The sequence below is a fragment of the Oryctolagus cuniculus genome, chromosome X (genome assembly GCF_051225735.1).
Source record: "Oryctolagus cuniculus isolate XC-2025 breed Fujian yellow rabbit chromosome X, ASM5122573v1, whole genome shotgun sequence".
NCBI lineage: Eukaryota > Metazoa > Chordata > Mammalia > Lagomorpha > Leporidae > Oryctolagus > Oryctolagus cuniculus.
The window spans coordinates 18,726,645-18,751,044 of NC_142888.1; the positions used below are offsets into that span (position 1 = coordinate 18,726,645).

At 37.4% G+C, this 24,400-nt stretch overlaps 1 protein-coding gene across 15 annotated transcripts in view; it reads right to left on the reverse strand.

Moving 5' to 3' along the window:
• The window catches only part of DMD (dystrophin), a 2,249,390-nt gene that overhangs the window by 1,452,856 nt on the left and 772,134 nt on the right, over positions 1-24,400 (reverse strand). For all 15 annotated transcript variants that reach the window (XM_070067426.2, XM_051827673.3, XM_070067427.2 and 12 more), the window contains 3 exons: positions 17,201-17,302; positions 16,646-16,753; positions 4,655-4,834 (listed from right to left, as the gene is read on the reverse strand). In XM_070067426.2, coding sequence (XP_069923527.2) covers positions 4,655-4,834; positions 16,646-16,753; positions 17,201-17,302 — 390 coding nt within the window. The remainder of the gene's footprint in view (positions 1-4,654; positions 4,835-16,645; positions 16,754-17,200; positions 17,303-24,400) is intronic.

Consider the following 24,400-nt stretch of genomic DNA (forward strand, 5'->3'; position numbering starts at 1 on the left):
TTAACCTGAGAAATTAACCAAAAGATGCTCAAAAATTCATGGTGGTTAATCCTTGAATTCAAATAACATGGAAATCTAAAATAAATGAGGGAATTTTATTTTAATTCTAGTTTTTATGAAACCATTAGGTTTTTTTTTTTAATTGGCAGCAGACTTACTAGGCTTGGAGAGCTTTCAGAAACATGAAAAGTATTACCAACTGAAAAGCTTCAGAGTATTTTTAATTAAAATTACTTGCAAAAAAGAAGCGGCAAACTAATTGTAGCTGCATCTCATGTATCAATAGGTCTAAATAATAATGCTTTTAGAATGGGTACAGCCAGAATATAGATCTAAAAGATTTTATGAAGGGAAAAATTAAGCTCTTTAAAGATGAAAATGAACTCAGAAAAATAATAACTAAATTTTCATCTTAACAGTTCTGCATATTTCTATTTGCATTTAGGGTATAATGAAAAACCCTGGTGTAACATCTCCAGCCTTGTTTCATATTATTCATTTGTCTTGCAAGAATTCTAATATCATTAGTAGTACATAAATGATACAATATAGACATATATATATATAAATCACTTTCTCTATATGGATATCCACATATGTAAGCACAAACACAGCATGAATATGAACTGCCATGTTCAAGGAGCAAGTAATTCTGAATATATTAATTTTAACTTTTTCCTTATTCCTAAGAAGATAACTTATTCTGTTAAAAATTTACAATTTTTTTTAAAAAATGGATTTACCTGTATAGACAAATTCTTATATCTAAGTATCTGATAACCAAATTTTAATATAAATTACCACAATATAACACAGAATATGAATATACCCTTTCCACAGTGTATATGGTTTCAATTAAATGGGGAAATAATATTGCAAACCACTTATACTTAATTTTACAGCATTAATTATAACGAATGTCTATCATATCTTATAGTCGAGATAAATATATATATCCATCAAGGTCATGGCAGTTAGAAAAAATTAGCCATGTGAATCTCAACAATTTTACTTATAAAAAAACAAGGGGACATGAGATCATTTGAGTTTTTAGAAGTCAATCCAGGATATATTTTATTTGTCCTCTTATCATTGTAAGCATTCACATACATAAGAGTTATTATTACCCTTCTAACATTTGGGACCAGGCAGTATTTCTATCTTAGGCTGCCTTCTCATCAAATTAAACAGCCTTAGCTTGTGTCTAGGTGTTACTCAAGTTAAACCTGATTTTTGAAATGAAAAAGAATAGCCCTCACAGCTAATTTTTTTCATATTTTGATCTTTTTTCTGTTCAACTTCTTTCCAAGGTCAAAATCTCTCAAAGCATTGCCCTCAATAGCAGTCAAAGTCATGGGCACAATTTTTTTTTTTTTTGCATGAGCACAATCGGATGCCTTGTTATCTCAGCCACATTTCTTACATCCTGCCTCATAATCGGTTTTAATCATTACCAGAATTTGCTTATTCTTTGTATCAATCATTTAAAAGGTTTTTAAAACAATTTTTAAAGTGTCTATCAAGGGAGTAGCCATTAATAAGAATTATTTTCTCCATAAAAACAACCTGGAAAATATGAATACAAGTGAGTCATTTTCTTCAAAGTTGCAACCTTACACTCAACATTACTTTAATAGTCATATAATTTTGATCAAGTTCAATTTGACATCCACAAAAAATAACTTGGTTTTTTGCTTCAGAGATATGATGTCATTGTGCCTTCTATCTTCTTTTAATTCCTCTTTTTATGGGTAGCTCCATTTCTCTCTTTCTTGGAACTCAAAAATTCCCAGCAAATGTCTGAATAGGTCCTGTGATAGCACATTTCTGGGACAGCCAATGATCGAACACTGAGACAGGAATCTGAAGTTAAACATTGTGGGAATCAATCTGTCTAATCTAAGTCTAGTTACCTGATCTGCCATATGAGTAGATAACTCTTTGAACATAAACACAGAACCACAGCAAGCCCTCCACACTCACTAAGCAATGTTTGTATATCAAGGGCACCTTTATTTTCTCAAAATGTTTCCATAACTATGACTTTTTTTATATTCATCACATGCCAGTGAGCAAGTAGAACATATACATGCTGTTATGTTGGGTATTATTTTGTAAATAACAATGCAAAGCAAACTTAGTACTGTTTTACTACAGAGTTTAAAGAGTTAGAAAATAAGAGGCTAAAGAAATAGCCAGAATGGTGGTCTCATAAACTTTAGATCATAAGATTTCTAATGTTTTCTCCAATTAGAACAATCAAATCAGTAACATTTTGATGAGATAAATAACATTGCTCAAAAAGTAGTCCCATTCTAAGGAGATGAGTTTATTTAAATAATGCATTCCTAGGAAAGTCTCCATTTTCCCATTTTAGTCAACATTATGGAAAACTAGTATATTGCTTTTTTTTTAAAAAAAATTTTATTTGAAAGGCAGAGTTACAAAGAGAGAGGGAGAAAGAGAAATTTTTCTCTTCTGGTTCACTCCCCAAATGGCTCCAACAGCCAGAGCTGGGCCATATCAAAGACCAGAGCCTCATCTGCATCTCTCATGTGAGTGCAGGGACCCAAGTACCTGGGCCATGTTCCACTGCCTTTCCAGGCATTTTAGCAGGGAGCTGGATACAAAGTGAAATACCTGGGACTCAAAGTGGTGCCCATACGGGATGCCAGAGTCACAAGCAGTGGCTTAACCTGCTGTACCACAATACTGGCCCATGTTACAGCCTTTCTAATGGTGTTTTTAAAAATCCTGTCTGCAGGTTGAATAAAGATGCTTACTCCCAGGTTCATCATGTGGCCTACCAAATGAGATTTTTCTGAGCCAAGGGCTTGGAAATATGATTTAATCAGCTTCCTAGGTGATTATTATGCAGACTCAAGTTTGAGAACCACTGAATACAAGACAAGTTAACCAAAGTATGGCCTATGATTAACAGTTACATCTCTATAAATGTATCCCTTAAAAGGCATGCATTTATGAGCAACTTACAAATAATGCCAATCCTTCTTAACATAACTAATCATTTTATGGCAGCAATTATCTCTGGAACCAACACATACATAATGAATAACAAAGCTGTTAGATTGCTAGTGCTTTATGTATTTATTATGTATGTGCCAATGTTCTGGTCATGTACCCATGGGCAGATCACATATGAGAGAAATCATGATATAGCAGTAATTTTACTATTTGATCAATAAACTGCAACAATGTATTTAATGAAAAAAATGGAGTTCTAATTATTACCTAATGAGTATATGGGAAATGACTGCAACTTCAAGTCATATTCCTTCAGAATTTTCAATTTCAAATATGAGTTTGAGTTTAAAAGAAAGATTGAACTATAATTGAAAAACATGGATGTTGGCTGATTATATTTTAACTTGTATTTCTGGAAGCAATAATTCAAACTTCATTCTTTATCTTTCGACAAACATTTCCTAAGTGCTACTCATTAAATGTCAAGTCTCAAAAAAACAAATTGCCTGCACCTGTCTCATAACTGAGGTACTATTTGACTAAAACCTATCGAATGTGGTCACTGCTTCAATAGAGGTGTGTGTGTGGTGCACTGAGTTATGAATTTTGATCAGTCAGTAAAATGTAACCCTTACAATGCAAAGCTACAAGGCAGCATATGATAAATACAATTATATATGTGAATTTTTGAATGACTATCCATTCTTCCACTAATAGTATCAGACAAAAAGCTTTACATTTAAAATACTCCTTTCTTGACATTACTACAATACAAATGTAATTTAGTTTTCTTTACGTACAATCCATATGTTAGTGTAACCAAGCCTCACTGATGTTTCCATGGACTCAATCTATAAAGGAATGTCCAATGATTACATCATGTGTACTTCAAAAAGAGAGGCTTTCAAAGAAATTAAAGGACCCGGGCCCTAGTCATATTTCTACCACTAACTTTCCTTGGATATTTCACTTTTATTCCTTAGTTTCATCCTCCTCAAACATAAAATGGGATTGACTCAAGACCCTCATTGTTCTGGGAATTTATGACTTGTTGTTAAGTTGTGATGATACAGTCACCTTCCATTCTTTTTCCCAAATGCTCTATATCACTCATCTTCCCGTTACTAATGGGATAATGGAGTGTGAACTGGAATGGATTACACTGCGAGGCAGTATCCAGTTATATTAGCACTCATTCCTCCACCTTCTCCCCATTATGCAATACTGAGACAGGCAAGGAGACCCACTTTCATTCAGCTGAATACCAGACAACCACTAATCTGGTATTTGATGGGTTATAGCAGCCCTACTCTTTTAATGCAGGTTTTAAAAATCCTCTGTCCTTAATGTGCTGTACATCGTGATTTAATGCTATAACTAGTACTCAAACAGTATTTTTTCACTTTGTGTTTCTGTGTGGGTGCAAACTGTTGAAAGCTTTACTTAATACATGCTATATTGATCTTCTGTATATAAAGATAATTGAAAATGAATTGATGTGAATGGAAGGGGAGAGGGAGCAGGAGAGGGGAGGGTTGCGGGTGGGAGGGAAGTTATGGGGGGGAAGCCATTGTAATCCATAAGCTGTACTTTGGAAATTTATATTCATTAAATAAAAGTTAAAAAAATCCCCAAGATAATTTGTAACATGATAACTGGTATTACTAACCTGTGCTGAACTCTTTTCAAGTTTTTGGACTAAATTATCCCAACGCAGGGCAAAGTTTTCCAGCCATGCTTCCATCTTCTGTGTAACTGACTTATTTTTCAATGTTGAAAGAAGAGCTTGGTTGAGTGAAGAGAGTTTGTCCATGGATTGCTTTTTCTTTTCTAGATCTGTTTTCAAAACCTGTTAAAAATAAGCAACATCACCAAACAAGAATATGTTAAACTTTGTAAAATACTGTAGTCCAACTGGCTTTTGCATATATTTGGTCATTTGCATAGTTGAGAAAAGACTGCAATAATGCCTACAAAGGACAAAGAGTCCAAATAAACTATACACATAAATAACTAATTCTGGGGAGGCTGTGGGGAAAAATGTACCCCAATCCACTGTTCATGGGAATGTAAATAAACACATCCATTATGGAAGACAGTGTGGAGATACTTCAGAAATCTGTTAAAAGTTCTACCATATGACCCAGCCAGCCCACTCCTGGGAATTTATCCAAACAAAATGAAATCAGCATAGAAAAGGGTTATTTGTACCCCCATGTTTATGGCAGTTCAATTCACAATAACTAAGATATGGAATAAACTCAGATGTCCATCAACTGATGACTAGATAAAGAAATATGGTATATATGGGATACTACTCAGCCATAAAAAAGAATGAAATTCTGTCTTTTACAACAAAATGGATAGAATTAGTGAAATCACATAGTCCCCAAAAGACATACATTGTGTTTTCTCTATTATGTAGCAATTAGTATAGAATGCAAAAAATGTCTAAGGATAAAACTGACATCTTATGATTTGGTTGCTGTTTATAACCACTGTCCACATTCCTGTGAAACAGTGGTCTTTCTACTTGTTGAACATGCTAAGTGGTTCATTAAGTCTTGGATTATAAAGTAAATTCAAAGTATGTTATTGTCAAAATTAAAGGAAAATAAATAGAAGGAGGGAGGGAGGGAGGGAGGGAGCTAAGAGGGGTTATTGAGGGAGGAGGAGGAAAGAATGTATGGTTATCTTTTTAGAATTGTATCTATGAAATACATGAATTTTTTCTATTTTAATAATTTTTAAAAAACTATGAAGTAATATTCCTAAGAAATTTGAAGAAATTCAGATGTAGAATAAAGATCAGTGAAAGCACTTAAGATCTACCTTCAAATATCTAAAGACAAGCCAAGTGAACAAAATAGTATTGTTTCAAAAACAGAGATCAACATATGGAAATTAGTTTTTAACATTTGGAGGTGAACACATGGCTCTTAGAAATAGTAAATTTCCCCATAATTCTTGATAGATTTTGAAGAAAACGCACTATTATCTTCCAGGAACAGTGAAGTGAGATGACAATGGCTAAGAGGTTTTGCCATTCTGAAATGCCAAGTTTATTTTAAGAAAATTGCATTTTCATTAATTTCCACAGTTCAAACATTCTATTTACTATTTGTAAGGAAAAAAATACATGTTATGTGATTTACTGACCTTAAAAGTTGTGTAACACCAAGCATTCAATTGGTGTTTGGATATTTAATTCTGTTCTAAAAGCTAATTTTGGAGCCCATTAAAGGAAAGTAAGCCATTGACTATGATACAAATCCTTCAGAGCCTCTTGACATATTTTTGAGAAACCTAAACATTTTATAGAATAATTTTTTATTATTCACATTTCCAAAGTTCCTGTGAAACATGGACAGTTATATATGCCTTTTGGTTGATGTGGAATGATTAAGCAAAGTGGCTTATATGAAATCAATAGATTAGAGTGCTTATTCTTTCACTGTATTCATTAAGGTCACCCTGTACATGGGAAAATCCAATAGCCAGGCACTGAAAGCTAGCCTCTGACCTAACTTATAAATGCAGAAAAAGAGGAAGGAAGGAAGGAAGGGAGGAAGGGAGGAAGGGAGACAGGAAGACAGGAAGAGAGGAAAGGAGGAAAGGAGGAAGGAAGGGAGGGAGGGAGGAAGGCAGGAAGGAAGGCAGGAAGGAAGGGAAGGCGAAAATCCTTTTACAATTCTTTCACAATCCTATCTTTGGGTCAGTAGCAAGCAAGTACGATGAAAATAAACTGTAATACCAGTCTTTCAGAACTAATCCAAGTTTATTTAAGAACTAACATTGCTTATGGCAAAGAAATTGTCACTAAACAGAGGTAGCAATTGCTCATGAGCTCAAGTGTCACTGGCACAGACTAGTTAATGCACTCCCCTGCACAGGACAGTTTATGTAGCTCATTTTGGCATGCCACCTGCATGGTAGCTCTGAACAGCACACACTTCTGGTGTCTCCTTGAATTAGTTCTTGCTTTAATTCAGGATCTACTTCATCTGATATACTTTATATTGTAGTCTTCATACCAGTTATAAGGAAGCAAGTTTTAAAGTTCTTTTCTAATTTTTCCTCAATTATTAAGTTATTGTTTTACTATTTTTCTCAGTTTGAAAGATCAAAACACTAGTCAAGATACTATAAATTGCATTCATGTCAGAATAAAACTCAGTGTACAAGTTGATCAATGTGTTGTACACTCATTTTGTCTATTTAATTCACATGTTCGCTTTCCATTAAATTTAAGTGCATACTTAACATGATAGTAAAACAACAGTTTATACTACCTCCCTAAAGCTGAGAGCCAAATTTGAATTTTAACATATATCCTTCCAATTCCTTTATGGAGTCTCACTTTCCTTCTGTTCTTTATTAATTCTGGTGTGCATTTATTTTATCATAAGCCACCACAAGTTCATTTTGTAAAGAGACATGATATAAACAAATACATGCATTTAAAAACAAAATGATCTAAGAATAATCCTCTTTGAGTCACCTTCTCCAAGCTTAAGGACTAATTTAAACAGACAGATGTGTAAGGCTAAAGGGTGTATCCATTATTTAACCTAGATAGATAATGATTTGCAAACATTTCAGAACAGAAGTCTGCAAGTTTTGTATAAAAAGAGGATTGTATTGGAAATCTATGGGCAGGCATATGTTGCCTTAACAAATGAAACTAAGCCTTCTATATGGCAGTAAACCAAAGAAAGAAGTATTCACTGAGCATTACAAAAATAAAAGTGAAAATCATTATACAAAATATGACTTGGAAAAGTATATTCAAGGTAAAATTAAAACAGCATTATAATGAAAATTGCGTGATTGGATCAACACATGAGCAAGGGCCAGCGGCATGGTATAGCATGTTAAGCCGCCGCTTGAGATGCTGGCATCCCATGTGGGTACTGGTTTGACTCAGCTGCTCCTCTTCAGATCCAGCTCCCGGCTAATGGCCTGGGAAAGTATCTGGAGATGGTCCAAGTGCTTGGGCTCCTGTACCCACATGGGAGACTTGGAAAAACTTCCAGGCTCCTGGTTTATGCCTGGCACAGCCCTGGCTGTTGTGGCCATTTGGGGAGAGAACCAGCACATGGAAGATTCATTTATATTCTCTCTTTCTCCCCCCTGCCACCTTTCAAATAAAAAATATAATTTTTAGAAAGTGAATATTCAAAAAGTTCATGGAAAAGTCATATTATGAAAAGACTATGAATAGATTTCAAAGTTGTATGTACCAAAAGAAGTGTCTTTTAATTCAATTTTTCTACAAACCTTTTGAAGTATTCTCATATGTTATATAAATCTTGAATACAAAAATACTGAATTAACAAAACTTGTATGAATTCTAGATTTTAGTTTTTCAAAATTTAATGACAGACTAGTAGTTCAGCTTCAATTTCTCTACCACCCCCCTCCCTCTTCATAATTACAGAGTTCCCTCCCTGAAGAATTCTCACATAGTATTTAGCCAAGAAAGGATAAGGAAGGAAATCCATGAAGGTACAAATTCACTGGACTATAGTAATGAGTAAGTTACTCCCATCTATCTTCGGATGTCAATTATTTTAAATTTGAATCATATGTGCACATATTAAATAACTATAGTTAAATTGTTACTAATTACTAAAGTTTAAAACATATGTCTCTTTGCATATCAAGAAGTGACACAGGTCTGTGAGTGCCAGAGACCATCAGAGCTCTAGAAAATTCAGGAAGGAAAAGTAAGCTGTAGAAATTTATACAAGACGCCGGCGCTGCGGCTCACTAGGCTAATCCTCCGCCTTGCGGCGCCGGCACCCCGGGTTCTAGTCCCGGTCAGGGTGCCGGATTCTATCCCGGTTGCCCCTATCTATTCTATCCCGGTGGCCAGGGAGTGCAGTGGAGGATGGCCCAAGTGCTTGGGCCCTGCACCCCATGGGAGACCAGGAGAAGCACCTGGCTCCTGCCATCGGATCAGCGCAATGTGCCGGCCGCAGCACGCTGGCCGCGGTGGCCATTGGAGGGTGAACCAACGGCAAAGGAAGACCTTTCTCTCTGTCTCTCTCTCTCACTGTCCACTCTGCCTGTCAAAAAATAAAAAAAAATTTATACAAGACCAAGGATATATAAAAAAGAAAGCAACATTTTTATAGAGGCCAGGTCCCCAGATAGGCAGGAATCCACAGTCAGTAACACAGGCTGGGTCAGTACTAGATATGGGAATGAGACAAATGTTCAAGACTGAGTAGACAAGTGCCAGGTGGTCAAGGGAAAAGTGCAAACACTTAGGAAAGGCCCAGAAAACCTCCACCCTATTTTCATTTGGCATATGTCTCAGAGAACGATATGAAGACAATTTATTTTATAGTGGCAAAATTGAACTGTGTATCTATTTTACCAGTGGTTGCTTTTCAGCAGATGGAAGGATCTTCAAAATGATTTTGGAGACCAGCATTGTGGCATTGGTGGGTGAAGTCACTGCATGCAATGCCAGCAGCCCCTGTGGCCCCTATGGGCTGTGTCCCAACTGCTCCATTTCCGATCCAGCTCCCTGCTAACAGCCTGGGAAAGTGGTGGAAGATGGCTCAAGTGCTTGGGCCCCTGCACCCACATGAAAAACCGAGATGAAGCTCCTGGCATCTGCCTGGCCCAGCCCTGGTTATTTGGAGAGTGAATCAGCAGATGGAAGACCCCTCCCTCATTCATATTCTCTCACTCTTTAAAATAAATTAATAAAAAATCTTTAAAAACTGTTTTTGGAAAATGCATATTATATAAAAACAATTCATGAACTTAAATTTTTTATACCAAAATATATAAATCTTTTAATTTCATTTTCTAAAAACTTTGGGAATTACTCTTATATTTTGGTAGATTGAAGCATTGCAAGGGTTCTTAACTTGAGGGACTACCACACTCTCTCTCAAGGTTTGTTAAAATGCAGATTGCTGGGCCCCATTGCCAATTTCTAAGTCAACCTAAGAAGGGACTAAGAATTTGCCTGTGTAGCAAGTTTCCAGGTGATACTGACAATGCTGATTTGGGAACTTCACTTTGATAACCAATCAATGATTCTGTTTGGATGTATTATTTGAGGGCAATCACAGGAGTTGAAGTCATGGCAGAAAATATTACAAAGCAGAACTATCAACAAGGACTTGCATAGTTCCCATAAGCACTCCACCTTTATCATTTTTAAAAAAGATTTACTTATTTGAAAGTCACAGTTACACAGGAGAGGCAGAGAGAGAGAGAGAGAGAGAGGTCCTCCATCTACTGGTTCACTCCCAAGTTGGCTGCAATGGCTGGAGCTGCGCCGATCTGGAGCCAGGAGCATCTCCCAGGTCTCCCACATGGGTGCAGGGGCCCAAGGACCTGGGCCATTTTGTACTGCTTTCCTAGGCCACAGCAGAGAGCTGGATCAGAAGTAGAGCAGTGGGACTTGAACCAGTGCCCATATGGGATGCTGGTGCTGCAGGTAGCAGCTTTACCTGGTACGCCACAGTGTTGGCCCCTCCACCTTCATCATTTAATACTACAGCCACTTCATGGTGTCTTCAATACCACAGTACTCCTTTCGCCTGTGCACACATCTCTCTCATAGATCACTACACTTCTCAAGAGTTGTCTTTACCTGACAAACACCAACAGTCTCCACAGCAGCAACCCATTTTCCACAATCAAATTTCTTCTAGACTTGGCCTTTCCCATTATAATTTCATGATAGCACAAGTCTTAGAATTCACCTATGAAGGCCATAACTTTGTCTCTCTAAGTTTTATGCTTTATACCAAATTTAAAAAAAAATCAGTTTTGGAGACCATGATTGTAATGCAATGGGCTAAGCTGCCATTTCCAACACTGGCATTCCATATCAGGGTGCAGGCTTGAGGTTTGGCTATTCTGTTTCTGATCTGGATCCCCGCTAATGTGCCAGGAAAGGCAGTGGAAGATGACTCGAGTACCTGGGCCCCTGCAACTGATGTGACAGACTGGGATAGAAGTCCTAGCTCCTGTCTTTGGCCTAGCTGAGACCTGGCAGTTGTGGCCACTTGGGGAGTGAAACAGAGGATCAAACATCTCTTACCCTGTCCCTCTCTCTGTCTCTGCCTTTCAAAATAAAATAACCTCAATATTAAAAAAAAATAAAGATTACTTCTAATCATAAAAAAACAATGGCTGAGGGTGGGCATTTGGCTCAGTGGTTAAGATATTGTTTGAGATGCCTGCATTCCATGTTGGAGAGCCTGCTTTATGTCCTACTCTCCAGTTCCAATTCTGCTTCTTGCTAATGCACCAGATGACAGCTCAAGTACTTGGGTCCCTTGAGGTTTGATGTGAGAGACCCATATTTAGTTCCAGACTCCTGGCCTTGGCCTAGTCCAGCCCTAACTGTTGTGAGCATATGGAGAGTAAACCAGTAAATGGAAGGTATCTTGTTCTCGTTATTGCACGTGCTCAGTTGCGCTCACTCGCTCCCTTTCAAATAATAGAACCCCAGTTATGGATAGGAATCCCATGGATTTATGGGAAAGGAAATATCAGACTCCCAAATTTCCACCCTCAATGAAAAGTAGGAGGTGGGGCCGGTGCTGTGGTGCAGCGGGTTAATGCACTGGCCTGAAGTGCTGGCATCCCCCATATGGGCGCTGATTCGAGACCCAGCTGCTTCATTTCCAATCCAGCTCTCTGCTATGGCCTGGGAAAGCAGTGGAAGATGGCCCAGGTCCTTGGGCCCCTGCACTCACGTGAGAGACCCAGAAAAAGCTCCTGGCTTCTGGCTTTGGATCGGTGCAGCTCCAACCATTGCAGCCAATTGGGGAGTGAACCAGCAGATGGAAGACCTCCCTCCCTCCCTCCCTCCCTCTCTGCCTCTCTTCTCTCTGTGTAACTCCAACTTTCAAATAAATAAATAAATCTTTAAAAAAAGTAGGAGGTAATCCTGTGGGTTATTAGCAATAATATTTTAAAACAAATTACACTGATTGTAAATACAAGGGTGCTTTAGTACAATGTATCTATACCTAGGTATGTAGTAGGAACTGGTGACAGATGGTACCTGTTTTGGGTCTCAGATTGTGACATATTTTAATGAACATTAAATTCTTATTCACTGCCTGAGTCAGCAGGGGAATTTTACCTAAAATTCTAGACCAGCTGTCAGGTTTTGTTAATTGGCTTAAACTATCAAATGGCAAGACTTATACAAAGCATTTTCACTTTGTTCACAAGTAAGGTAACATAATACACATTTTCATCTTATTTGAAAAATATTGACACTTTACTAAGAGAGCATTTTAATGGCCAAGACCAGGGAAGACTTTTACTCACAAAAATGTCCACATAGTGATACATGACTGTTGCAAACAACCATTACCAATTGCAGCAATTTTTCTCCAAAGAATGAAATGGTATGAGAAGTTTTGAAACAGCTTGAAGGACCTGGAATTGAGCCTTGATCTATTAGTGCTCATTTCACTTCGAATAGGGATGGTATATGATACCTTGGAACATGTGATGTGCTTTTTTCTGAATCTCAATTTCCTCTTCTTAAATAACCAGAATAGTGGATCACAAGGAACTTGAGACCCATAATTGCAGTGAGTATATACTATGTACAAGGTCCGTTATAAATTTAAGATTATTTAAATTTTATTAATCTATAGCTCCCTATGAATGACTTTTTATGGGTAAGTGCAATAAATTATATGCATAGTCACTTGCACTAGGTAGTGAAATTAGGAATTGATCACACAAAATAACATTGTGATACTATGGCATATGGCATTTTCCAAAGATGGCTGCAAAAATAACTCCTTTCCCAAATGCTCTCCTTTAATTTGAATTTGATATTTCTCCATGAAGAGACAATCTAACTCATATCCCTCGAATTTGGGCAGGGCTCTGATTGCTTCAACCAACAGAGTGTGACAGCATCATCATTTTATGAAGTTTGAACTTATGTCCCATTCACAGAAATACTCTTGCTTCTAATTCTTAGCCTCCATGTATAAATTCTGACTAATCTAAAGCAGATAATCTGTAGCAGGCCAAACCACATTAAAAGGTCAGTGGAAGATGATTTGATTACCTTCCCCAGATGTCAAAGATCTCAAATACGGTACAAGTTGTTCTGAGAAAATGAGCACTTTCATTCAATTCTAGACTCAAGTCAGCTAGAATTTCTAGTTGAGGGTACAGTGTAGCAGAGACAAATCATCCCCTCTGTAACTCTCAATTATTGACCCTGAATTACATGAGCATAATGTAAAGGCCATTTCAAGCTACAAAATGTGGAGCTGTTTGTCAGACAGTAATAGTAACTGGAAAAGCAACTAAGTTCTAACTTTTCTAAGTACAGGCCACTGTGTATTCCTTGGACTCCCTTCTTGTGAAAATGAGGTTTCCTTGATAAGTTCTATGAACTTGGCATAATCACCCTCTAATAATTATTTGTCAGCAACTAATTATTGATTGAAAGGACCCATGATTTTATATATAAAAGAAAAGTGTTTATTTGGAATTATCTGCTTTAATATTATGTAACCTATGCATTCCTTCTTCTGAATGAGATAAAATCTTTCCTAAATTGACCACCTCCTGCCTGAGGCATGTGACAGTGCAAATAAGCCTCTGCATTTTAGAAATATTTATTATCCTCACTTCTGCTACATCACTCTCTCCCCTTCTCCTTTTACTTTTTTTTTTAAATATTTGTTTATTTATAAGTCAGAGTTACAGACAGACAGGAACAGAGAAATCTTCCATCTGCTGGTTCACTCACTAGATGGATACAACAGCTGGGGCTGGGTCAGGCTGAGGCCAGGAGCACCTTCCAAGTCTACCATAATGGGTGGCAAGGACCCAAATACTTGGGCCATCTTCCATTGCTTTTCCCGGGGAGCTGGATTGGAAGCAGAGCATCTGGGCCACAAACTGGGGCTCATAATTCTCCTTTCATTCCTAAACTACATCCGCTTAAACTCCTTTTGGAAGCGTCTTCTCCTCTATAACCTATTGATTGTAGGCCTTCCCTCTGCTGTCTCTTTTATTTATTGTGTCACTCTACACAAGCCCTCTAAAGCATCTTGCACATGTCTGTATCAGATCAGCCATGAACTCTTCTCAGATTCTAGTACGTCTATGTAGTTGACCTATAGAATGGTCTTTTTCATTTGGATGTCTCCACAACATTTTACACTCAACCTAAACAATTCTGAAATAATTAACACTCTTTCCATTGCAAAAATTCCTCTTAGGGCTATTGACCTGTCTAGGAATCCATATATCCGATTGAGAATTATGGTAACCATTCCAAATTTCTATCACTTGCTATAAGCTTTAATCATTTAATTTTTTTTTTTTTTTGACAGGCAGAGTGGACAGTGAGAGTGAGAGACAGAGAGAAAGGTCTTCCTTTGCCGTTGGTTCACCCTCCAATGGCCGCCGCAGCCTGCACGCTTCGGCCGGCGCACTGCGCTGATCCTATAGCAGGAGCCAGGTACTTATCCTGATCACCCATGGGGTGCAGGGCCCAAGCACTTGGGCCATCCTCCACTGCACTCCCGGGCCACAGCAGAGAGCTGGCCTGGAAGAGGGGCAACTGGGACAGAATCCGGCACCCCGACCAGGACTAGAACCTGGTGTGCCAGCGCCGCAAGGCGGAGGATTAGCCTAGTGAGCCGCGGCGCCGGCCTTAATCATTTAATCTTAACTTTTTTTTATATTTGTCTCCTCATGTCCCTACCCAATGTTACTTAATGCAAATTTTCTACTTAGTGGCCATAACTAAATGCTTCACTACCAAGGATAATTTAAAAATGCAAATATGAGGGTCAGTGCTGTAGCATAGTAGGTGTCAGCATCCCATGTGGGTGTCAGTTTGAGTCCCAGATGCTCCACTTCTGACACAGATCCCTGCTAATGTGCCCAGGAAAGCAACGGAGGACAACCCAAGTCCTTGGCCCCTGTACCCATGTGGGAGACCAGGAAGAAACTCCTGGTTCCTGGCTTCAGATCTGCACAGCTCTGCCCATTGTAGCCATTTAGAGGAGCAAACCAGTGGATGGAATAATTTCTCTGTCTCTCCCTGGGCACCAACCCTACAATTCTGCCTTTCAAATAAATAAATATTTTTAAAAATACAAATATGAATGCCCTCAAATTCTCAATGTCTTCCCATCAGCATCAGAACAATATTACAAATAAAAGGCTACTTCAAAAATTCTGTAGAAAAATGGAACACATAAATTGATTTTGGATCTACAATGCATATAGTTTTTTCCTAATATGTATTTTCCATTAACTTTATGAAGACTCTTTTATATATTCAATATTTTTACATTCATGTTTTAATGCATGCATAACTTTTCCCAACTCTATCATTAGTAGCCACATCACTAAAGAAACTGTACTATTATATCATTTCACCAGTACATTATAGTCAATAAAAAGCTACCTTGTACTGATAAGCCATACAGAAGTGAATATACCGTAAAATGAGTTTAAGTAACTATGGAGTTAAAGCTGATACAAATAAATATTTGGTAAAATGGTACATGCATATTAACTGGAAAACATCCATTTAATTTTAAGTTATTTAATTATTGTTTAATATAATGCAACTATAAATTGATTTGCTGAGGTGCAACTGCAAAGCATTTTATTAGACATAGTATTTAATAGAATGGATTGATCAAAATATATGCAAATTCTAACTAAGGAATATTTCAGTTGAAAAATTAAGCTCCTAGTATTCGGTAGGCCTAACTGGAACACAACAAAATTTAAAATATAAGAGGAGCTTTAGAGTTCTTTCTCTTCATCTTCCTTCTCAATGAAGGCTTTCTTGGAGTCCTTTTGCTACCAAAAAGATCTTATTTCTTGAAACACATCAGATACTTAATCAATACCATTTGGTGTTTCTTGTTTGCCAAACTAGGGATAAACTTCCTGTCTGTGAGGAAAATTCTCTCTTGTGTTTCTCATATACCAACTTTAACTGGTCAACTTTTGCCTACCAGTATTTTTTTTTTTTCATTTTATCTGAAAGGCTGACAGAGAAAGTGACAGAGATCTTCCACCTCAGGGTTCATTCCCCAAATGCCTGCAGTAGCTGGGAATGGGTGAGGCCAAAGCCAGGAGCCAGGAACTCAGTCCATTTCTCCACATGGGTGGCAGAGGTCCAACAACATCTGCCATCACCTGCTGCCTCCCAGGGTATGCATTAGCAGGAAACTGGAATGGGAAGTGGAGCTGGAGGACTTGAACCAAAGTGCTCTGATTACAGAATGAAGATACCTCAAGTGGCTTATCTACTGCACTAAATGACAACCCCTCATTTATTAGTTTAAAACTGTGATATCTAGAACTTTGTGGAAGGCTCCTAAGTATTTTTATTTCTTAGAGGTGCCTTTTCATTTTAAGTATTATTCTAAGTATACTGTATTTTTTCAAAAGGCTGTTTTTTTTTTTTGAAAAACAAATTTAAAACTCTACCACTAGTTTCACTGCTGCTATAATTAAGAAAAGTATTACACCATCTTTAAATAATCAGTGATTTGAACAGAAATAATAAGTATTTAGTTTAAGGTTTGGAAGAACAGAAAAGACTAATGGTGAAAAATTCATTACTGAGTTCTTAAAAGATTATGGAAAGATAAAATATACATACAGTCAGTTTGCGAAGACTTGACAGCATTTCATTTTGATCCTTAAAGCCAGTTGTATGAATCTTGTTCACTGCATCTTCTTTTTCTGAAAGCCATGTACTGAAAAGGCACTGAAAGAAACCAAAGAATTAGAAAACAGAAAAGAGTAATTATTTAAAAATTGATGATTTTCATGGAAGTCAGAAATATAATGGTGGTTACCAGAGGCTAGGGAAGGCATGGCTAAAGTTTGACCCATGAGTTCTGAATTATGGCTAGATAAGAGTAAGAAGTTCTTGGGTTCTGTTGTATAGTAGAGTGACTATGCATAATGTTAATTGTGTATTTCTCCATAAAAAAAAAACCTGGGCATTATAATTTTGGCTATTTTGCCATAACAAAACATTACTTGATTGGACATATGTGAAATATGAAACAATACATGGTACCCCATAATAATAAAATTTTATTTTAATGTCTGTTAGGTCTTATAATTTTTAAAAGTATACTTTTCTTTGCTTTCCAACTTAGCATTACTCCAAGTCTTTCTCTCCCACAATCTTACCCATATGACTCACCTGTTCTTCAGTAAAACGTTGCCATTTTAGAAGGATGTCTTGCAAAAGAACCCAACGATCTTCTGTCCACCTACAGATGTTTGCCCATCGATCTCCCAGTACCTGAGGGAAAAAAAAAGACAACCGACCACTACATTAGTCACCATCAATTCACTTAAAACAGCATGAAAGACTTACCAAAGTATCTAATTGTTAATCTTCTATGCATATCAGGAGTTATAAAGAACAACCTTCCTGCTTTTGCTTATTATTTTGTAAGCAATATGCCTTTAACTTGTCTGTAGATGATTTTATTCAGTCTTTCATCTTTAAGTGAAAAACAAAGCTATTTACATAAAATTTGAAACAGTTATTACATCATTTGAAATGTGTCTATAGGAAGTGTAACACAGAAAAACAAACACATAGAGATTTCCAATGAAAACATGTAAAATGTAAAAACATACCCCAAAGGGCTGAAATGTACCTCAAAGCATAAAAATCTCACTAGTAACAAAATTTTACACAAAATGTTTAAAAGACTCATTTCAAGCAATCCTATACTATAATTGCTTAATATCAGGATTGCAGAGGAAGATTCTCTTTTACTTTAATCATACTGATATTTAGTTTTTAAAAAATTATCTGTATCATTTGGAAGTATTTAAATTTTCTCTCTATAAACTACTCAGAAATTTTTAATATCCTATATGAAATAACTGCTATTTTTCATTAGCATATCACTCATGTTTAGGTGGCATACTTTTTCAACATGTGACATGAACCAAATACTGATAATTTTTTAATGAAAATATACTTTGTGATGATGTCTATGCAAAAGGAATACTTTGAGGTAAAACATAGGCGCCTTACTCAACTCCATCATGATGAACTTTAGAACCTAAAATTTCAACTTATTTATGACTTTCCACACAAATATTTTCTCATAGTTACTGGATCTTTAGAGCAATATCTCAAAATATGTTTTTGCTTTGTTTCACATGCAATTGGAGCTACAATCAGTATCTGTAACTATGATTTTTGAAATACATATTCACTATTAGCTTCATTTGAATTTCTACTTTTCTCCATGCTGTATGTTTGAATCAATCCACCTAGAAGAAGGTATGTGATTTAAACAATGCGCATATAACTAGCAACATGAAAATATCTGCCTAGTTCTAGGTAGTTGGGATATATACATTTTTAAAATCTTTAATCTTTCATAATTTCAAAAGAATCCCATGTATGGATAAGTAGTAGATACCAAACATTTTATTACAATATTAAAATGATCATGTATAAATACGTACCTCTGTCATAAGTGAGTTCTCAGCTTTTATTCAGAAGTGTTAATATAATGTTATTGCTTTAAAGATAATGTAACTGAATTTCTGATTTTCATAGTTTTATTATCTATTCAAGTTTTTTGAATTATGTAACTTTAAAACAGAGGACATAGCACTGAAATAGTGATACAAGAAACTCACAGGAATCATGGCAAGTTACAATTACTCCAACCATTTGAACCATGTAATTATTACAAACATGTGAGATTTTTTTTTTCTAAAACACAGTTAAAGATTGTTTAATGAGTTTTCTAATGACCCTGTCAGTATACATCAGGTAAAATGGCATGGAATATATTGGTTCATAGACTGAAGGTATATTTTTTCTCAACTAGAGAAAAATCTTACCCTTTAGTTATAAACCACACCATTTGCCTAATTGGGGATGTAGATAGAAAGGTCCAAACATGAGGTATTTAGTGCAGCCCATCAAGTTCAGTGGAGACAGGAGTCAGAGAGAATGGAACAAATCAAACTCTAGCATCATCTTCATAAATCAAAGAAAATAGACAGAGATGCCTAACTGGATAAAGCCACCTCTTTGTAGGACAAGATGCACAAAGGTATCATCCATTGAAGCAGAATTTTAGGCTTATAATTCCATAGGTATTAAATTATAATTTGTGGGGAGCAAGCCGGACTGGACTGAGTTACTGGAATTAGGACTTGTTCTATGCATCTGCTCTCCCACAATATGGCGCTGGGAGAGAAGTAAACAGCTTCTGCACAGCTGCCTCCAGTTCAACCAATAAACTGTAGGACTTGCTCCTGATTGGAGAGCGGCGTGCTCGGCGTGTGGGCGGCCGAGTTGGGATTGGCAGAGGAGGACTATAAAGGAGGAGAGAGACGGCATGCACCAGGAACATCTAAGGGGAACATCTAAGGGGAACACCTGTGCAGCCCCCGAGAGAGCCGGCCGGCGGTGTGCCGCTCCCCTGCGGAAGTGGGGAATGTGGCAGGGGGAACCGCCCTTCCACGGAGGTGGAAGGGATAGTAGCCAACCCGGGAAGAACCAGCAGCAAACCCGGGGAGGGCCGAGCAGACGAAAGAACAGTGCAGGGTCCTGTGTCGTTCCTCCACGAAGAGGGGGAGCGACAATAATTTATTAATTTTAGAAGGGCATCCTATAAAGAATTCAAATAGTGTCTCTCCTATTCTAGATTAGTTAATATGCTTAAATTTATTAAAATTCTATATATTAATGTGGTACATTTATGTTTTTCACTAAAGTGTTCCAAAAAACTGAGAATTATACATTCTTTGGAGTATATGATCAAACTAATTAAGACAACCGTTTTTCAAGTCATCAAAAATGTCCTGTGTATCCAAATACTGACTGAAAATAATTTTAGTATTTAATTAAAGCAGGGTTATGATTCAGCAGATATTTACGTACAGCTGATACGTTGATTCATTTATCAATCATAAATGTAGCCAAATATTTACTAATTACCTAAGCCTGCCACATATAAACAGAATAAGTATGTTGCAAGCTGAATTCTGTCCCTAAAATTCATGTTGAAACTCTGTATCCCATATACTGTCTCACGATGTGACAATATTGGGAAATCAGGCCTTTAAAACAGGGGATTACACTGCAATGATGCTATCAGAGTAGGCTCTATTCCAATCTGGCCGGTGTCCTTTAAAGGAGGAGAAATCTGGGCCCAGAGACAAAAGGAACATGTACACACAGAAGGGATGCTATGCAAGCATGCTGAGGGAAGGAGGCCATCTGCAAGCCACAGAGAGGCCTGAGGGGAAAGCAACCTTGCCAATACCTTGATCTTGGAATTCAAGCACCCAGCATAGTGAGAACATAAATTTCTGCTGTTTAAAACACCCAGTCTATAATACTTATTTTTAATTTTTTTCTAAAGATTTGTTTATTTATTTGAAAGTCAGAATTACAGAGAAAGGGAGAAGGGGAGGGGTGGAGAGGGGGAGAGAAGGAGAGGGAGAGGGAGAGGAAGAGGGGGGAGAACTGGAAAGGGAGAGAGGGAGTGAGGGAGAGGGGGAGAGAGAGATTTTCCATCTGCTAGTTCACTGCCAAAATTGCCTCAACAGCCATGGCTAGGCCAGGTCAAGGCCTTGAACTCTATCTGAGTATACCACGTAGGTGACAGGTTACCATGCATTTGGGCCATCATCCCGCTGCTTTCCCAGCCACATTAGCAGGGAGCTGGATCAGAAGTGGAGCAGCCGGTACTCAAACCAACACTCATATGGCAAGATGGCATTGCAGGCAGCAGCTTTATCTGCTATGCCACAATGCTGGCCCCAAAACTTTTTTTTTTTTTTTTTTTTTTTACCATAGTCCTAGCAAACTAATACAAAAGACATATATAAGAGAGGCTGATCTTTAAGAAATTTATAGCTAAATCATAAATCTCTCAAAGAAACTCCATTCTTTTAAATAAGTGCTACAATATTAAACAAGAGCATGTATTAAAAATGCTTTCAAGGGGCCAGTGCTGTGGCACAGTAGGAGGCTAAGCTCCTGCCTGCAGCACTGGCATCCAATATGGGTGTCGGTTGTTGTCCCGCCTGCTCTTCTTCCATCCAGCGCTCTGCTGATGGTCTGGGAAAGCAGAAGGTGCCACAAGTGTTGGGGCCCCTGCACTCACATGGGAGATCCAGAAGTTCCTGACTCCTGGCTTCAGATTGGCCCGGCTCTGGCCATTACAGCCATTTGGGGAGTGAACCAGTGGATGGAACACATTTCTGTCTCTTCCTTTTCCTTTCTATAACTCTACCTCTCAAACAAATGACTAAAAAAACCTTTTAAAAGTTTTCCACTGCAAACAAGTTATACTTGAATATTGGTGATAATTTCTGTTTTGTTTGATCATAGTAGTTATATCATATCTTCTAAAACTCTTCAAGGGTCATTTATTTTACTCTGTTCACCCTATAAAGGCAGCTATTGAATCTTTACAAATGGGCATTTAAACTTCAAGAATATTATTTAAAGAGTATCCATCCCAATGCTTACAGGTCTCTTATCCTCAGAAAACTCCTAATGAATTGAATCTAAGTCACTTCTGCTGCAATGTGGGCATAGTGCCTATTACTGGCCTCAGTGTAATTAGATAAGTGAATTAGAAATTGCTTGCTCATACATTGTACATATCTGTCCACAGATCTATTTCTGTAATGACAAATCTTCAAGTATAAATACACAGAATATTGAAATTTATGGATTTATCTGTTTATTGCTTTGAAATATTGGCCTTAATTTGAACTACAGATGATAAAGCAAAGCGATTGGAAGATTATCAGTCAGCTCTACAGTCACCCAAAGGTATTGGTTCCTGTGATTGCCTGAATGGATGTAACCAAATTACTAGGAAGCAAAAGGGATTGGATCCAACTGGACTGATGGGAAGCTGGACAATTTTTTGAAGAATCACTATTGCATTAGAATGAAATAGCTCTTTTCTAGAACAAAAGTGTTCCCATTTAAACACAGGAATGCCTTGAGCTTTTAGAAATTCTGTCTGTTTTTGTAGAGAGAAACACGTACATAAAACAGTGAAATACAATGTCCTATGAAGTAAGAGAAACTAGTTTTTATTTATGTTCTCATTTTGTCTTAGCAATAAGAAAAGCTAAATTTCACTTAGCTTGCTCTAACCCATTTCCATGAACAAACTCACAGCTCCATTATCATCCATGCTCAGAGCCGCAATGGGGAGGGATTTTTCCATCGGCTTTAATGCACATCTCATACTGTTATCCAAGCCAAGGAGATTTCTCATCTGAATTCCTTTATTTGGTTGAATTGGCTTTTCAAAGCAAAAGTGAAAAATGGCTACCAAAAGAACATTTGCTTAAGGGCAACTGAGGAAAATGTGACAAGCCTGAGAGGTAAAACTTAAATGTAGTGACCTTTGAATTTACAGAAGCCTGTGCTAGCTAGCATGTGAGAGCTCAACTGTGTCTGTCAGAGTTATCATTAAGAGATAAAGTGTCCCGGACATATGTCCACTGAAGAAGAAACAGTTATGTGTCATGGGTCATGTGATGTTACAGTAACTGAGCTTTATACCAAAGGAAGACTGCACACAGCCCATCCCATTTCATTGCAGTCAAAGACCCTGTAAAACATTCTTCTGCTAATCAACTTTGCTTACCTTCTGTCATTGTTTAATAGTCCTTCTGAAAAATGTTTTTTGATTTTTACCTCACTTTATAAGCAACTATGCAATGAGAAATGATAAGCGACTTTATTTTACTAGTGTCAAAAAGGAAACCCTATCAAGAAACAAATCGTTAAAAACAAAGGGAAAAATGAAGGGAGAAATTTGGGAGAACTCAACTGACTCATGTTTAGAGAAGTCTATGATTCTGTTTTCAGTTTTACATGTTTCTAAAAACAGTTACCCATAGCAGCATACTATAAAATGGCATGCCTTTATAGCTTCACTAACATACGGTACTGGGTTAAAAAAAAACATAATTTGATATATTAGGAAACACTTATTGGAGGTTTCTGAGAAAATATCACTCATACCTCTGCTGTGATGAACCTGTGATATCTCCTGACTTAACTCAAGGAAATCACAACTGTCATTTTAAAGTCAACATTTGGAGTTGAGCAAAGTAACACTCGGATGGGTTCAGGTACTTGTCTAAGACAATGCTGTATATTTGGGATTTGACCTCAGATCCATTTGACTACAAATCCGTGCTCTTTCAGGATGCCATGTACTCAGTGCATCATTCTATGTAAAACTCTGCCTTCTAATTCTGCGACATAATCTACAGCAAGATGTACAGGCGCTGAATCCCTTGTGTCTTCTAATTTTTATTTTAGCACTTTGACTAGATTTAATTAAAGATTCTATCTAACCCACTTAACAAGGATTTGAAGCCTAATGTTATAAATTCATCTAAACACATATTTGACATTACAACTCCATAGGAGTTTAATCTTAAGAAAAATCAGAAAATACTTGTACTTCTAGATTCAGATAGTGTGCTCTTTGCCAGGATTTATTTTTAAAAGGTAAATATGACTATATGATTTGTTAATGAAATTCTACCCTGCTGATTATTCTGAAAATGTACTGAGATTTTTAACTTTAAGAAGCATGGTCTGTGCACTGTTTCAGTTGGTTGCATATATTATTTGCTTTTATGAGTTTATAAAGTTCTAATGAATAAATCTGGAAAGGTCCTTTTGTTGTTGCCATTGCCATTATTATTTGCAGGCTATTATTTAATGTTCTGTGGCAGCTTAATAAACTCTGTAGTCTCCAGCTCCCACCAGTCTATTCTACTGGAATAAGAGAAAATAAAGACCAGGAGTCTTAGGGAGCATTCTAGCCTGACAGTGTTCTGTTCAGCTTTCATCATATTCCCAGGCATTCTATGGTAGCTAGAGGTTTTATTGTTCCTTATTGTTTCATGCCTCACAGACTCTCAACTCCTTAGGTAGGCTCCTTACCTTCGAGGTTAATGTCTGGTGACAGAATCTTCATACATGCATTTCAAATAGTACATGAAAGTCTCAGAGCTGAATATTGCGCTGTAGTTATAAATACAGGTTTTTTTTTTTTTTTTTGGACAGGTAGAGTTATAGACAGTGAGAGTGAGAGTGAGAGTGAGAGAGAGAGAGAGAGAGAGAGAGACAAAGGTCTTCCTTCTGTTGGTTCACCCCCACAAATGGCTGCAATGGCTGGTGCTGCGCCGATGCAAAGCCAGGAGCCAGGTGCTTCTTCCTGGTCTCCCATGCAGGTGCAGGCACCCAAGCACTTGGGCCATCCTCCACTGCCTTCCCGGGCCACAGCAGAGATCTGGACTGGAAGAGGAGCAACCGGGACTAGAACCCAGCGGCCATATGGGATGCCGGCACCACAGGCAGAGG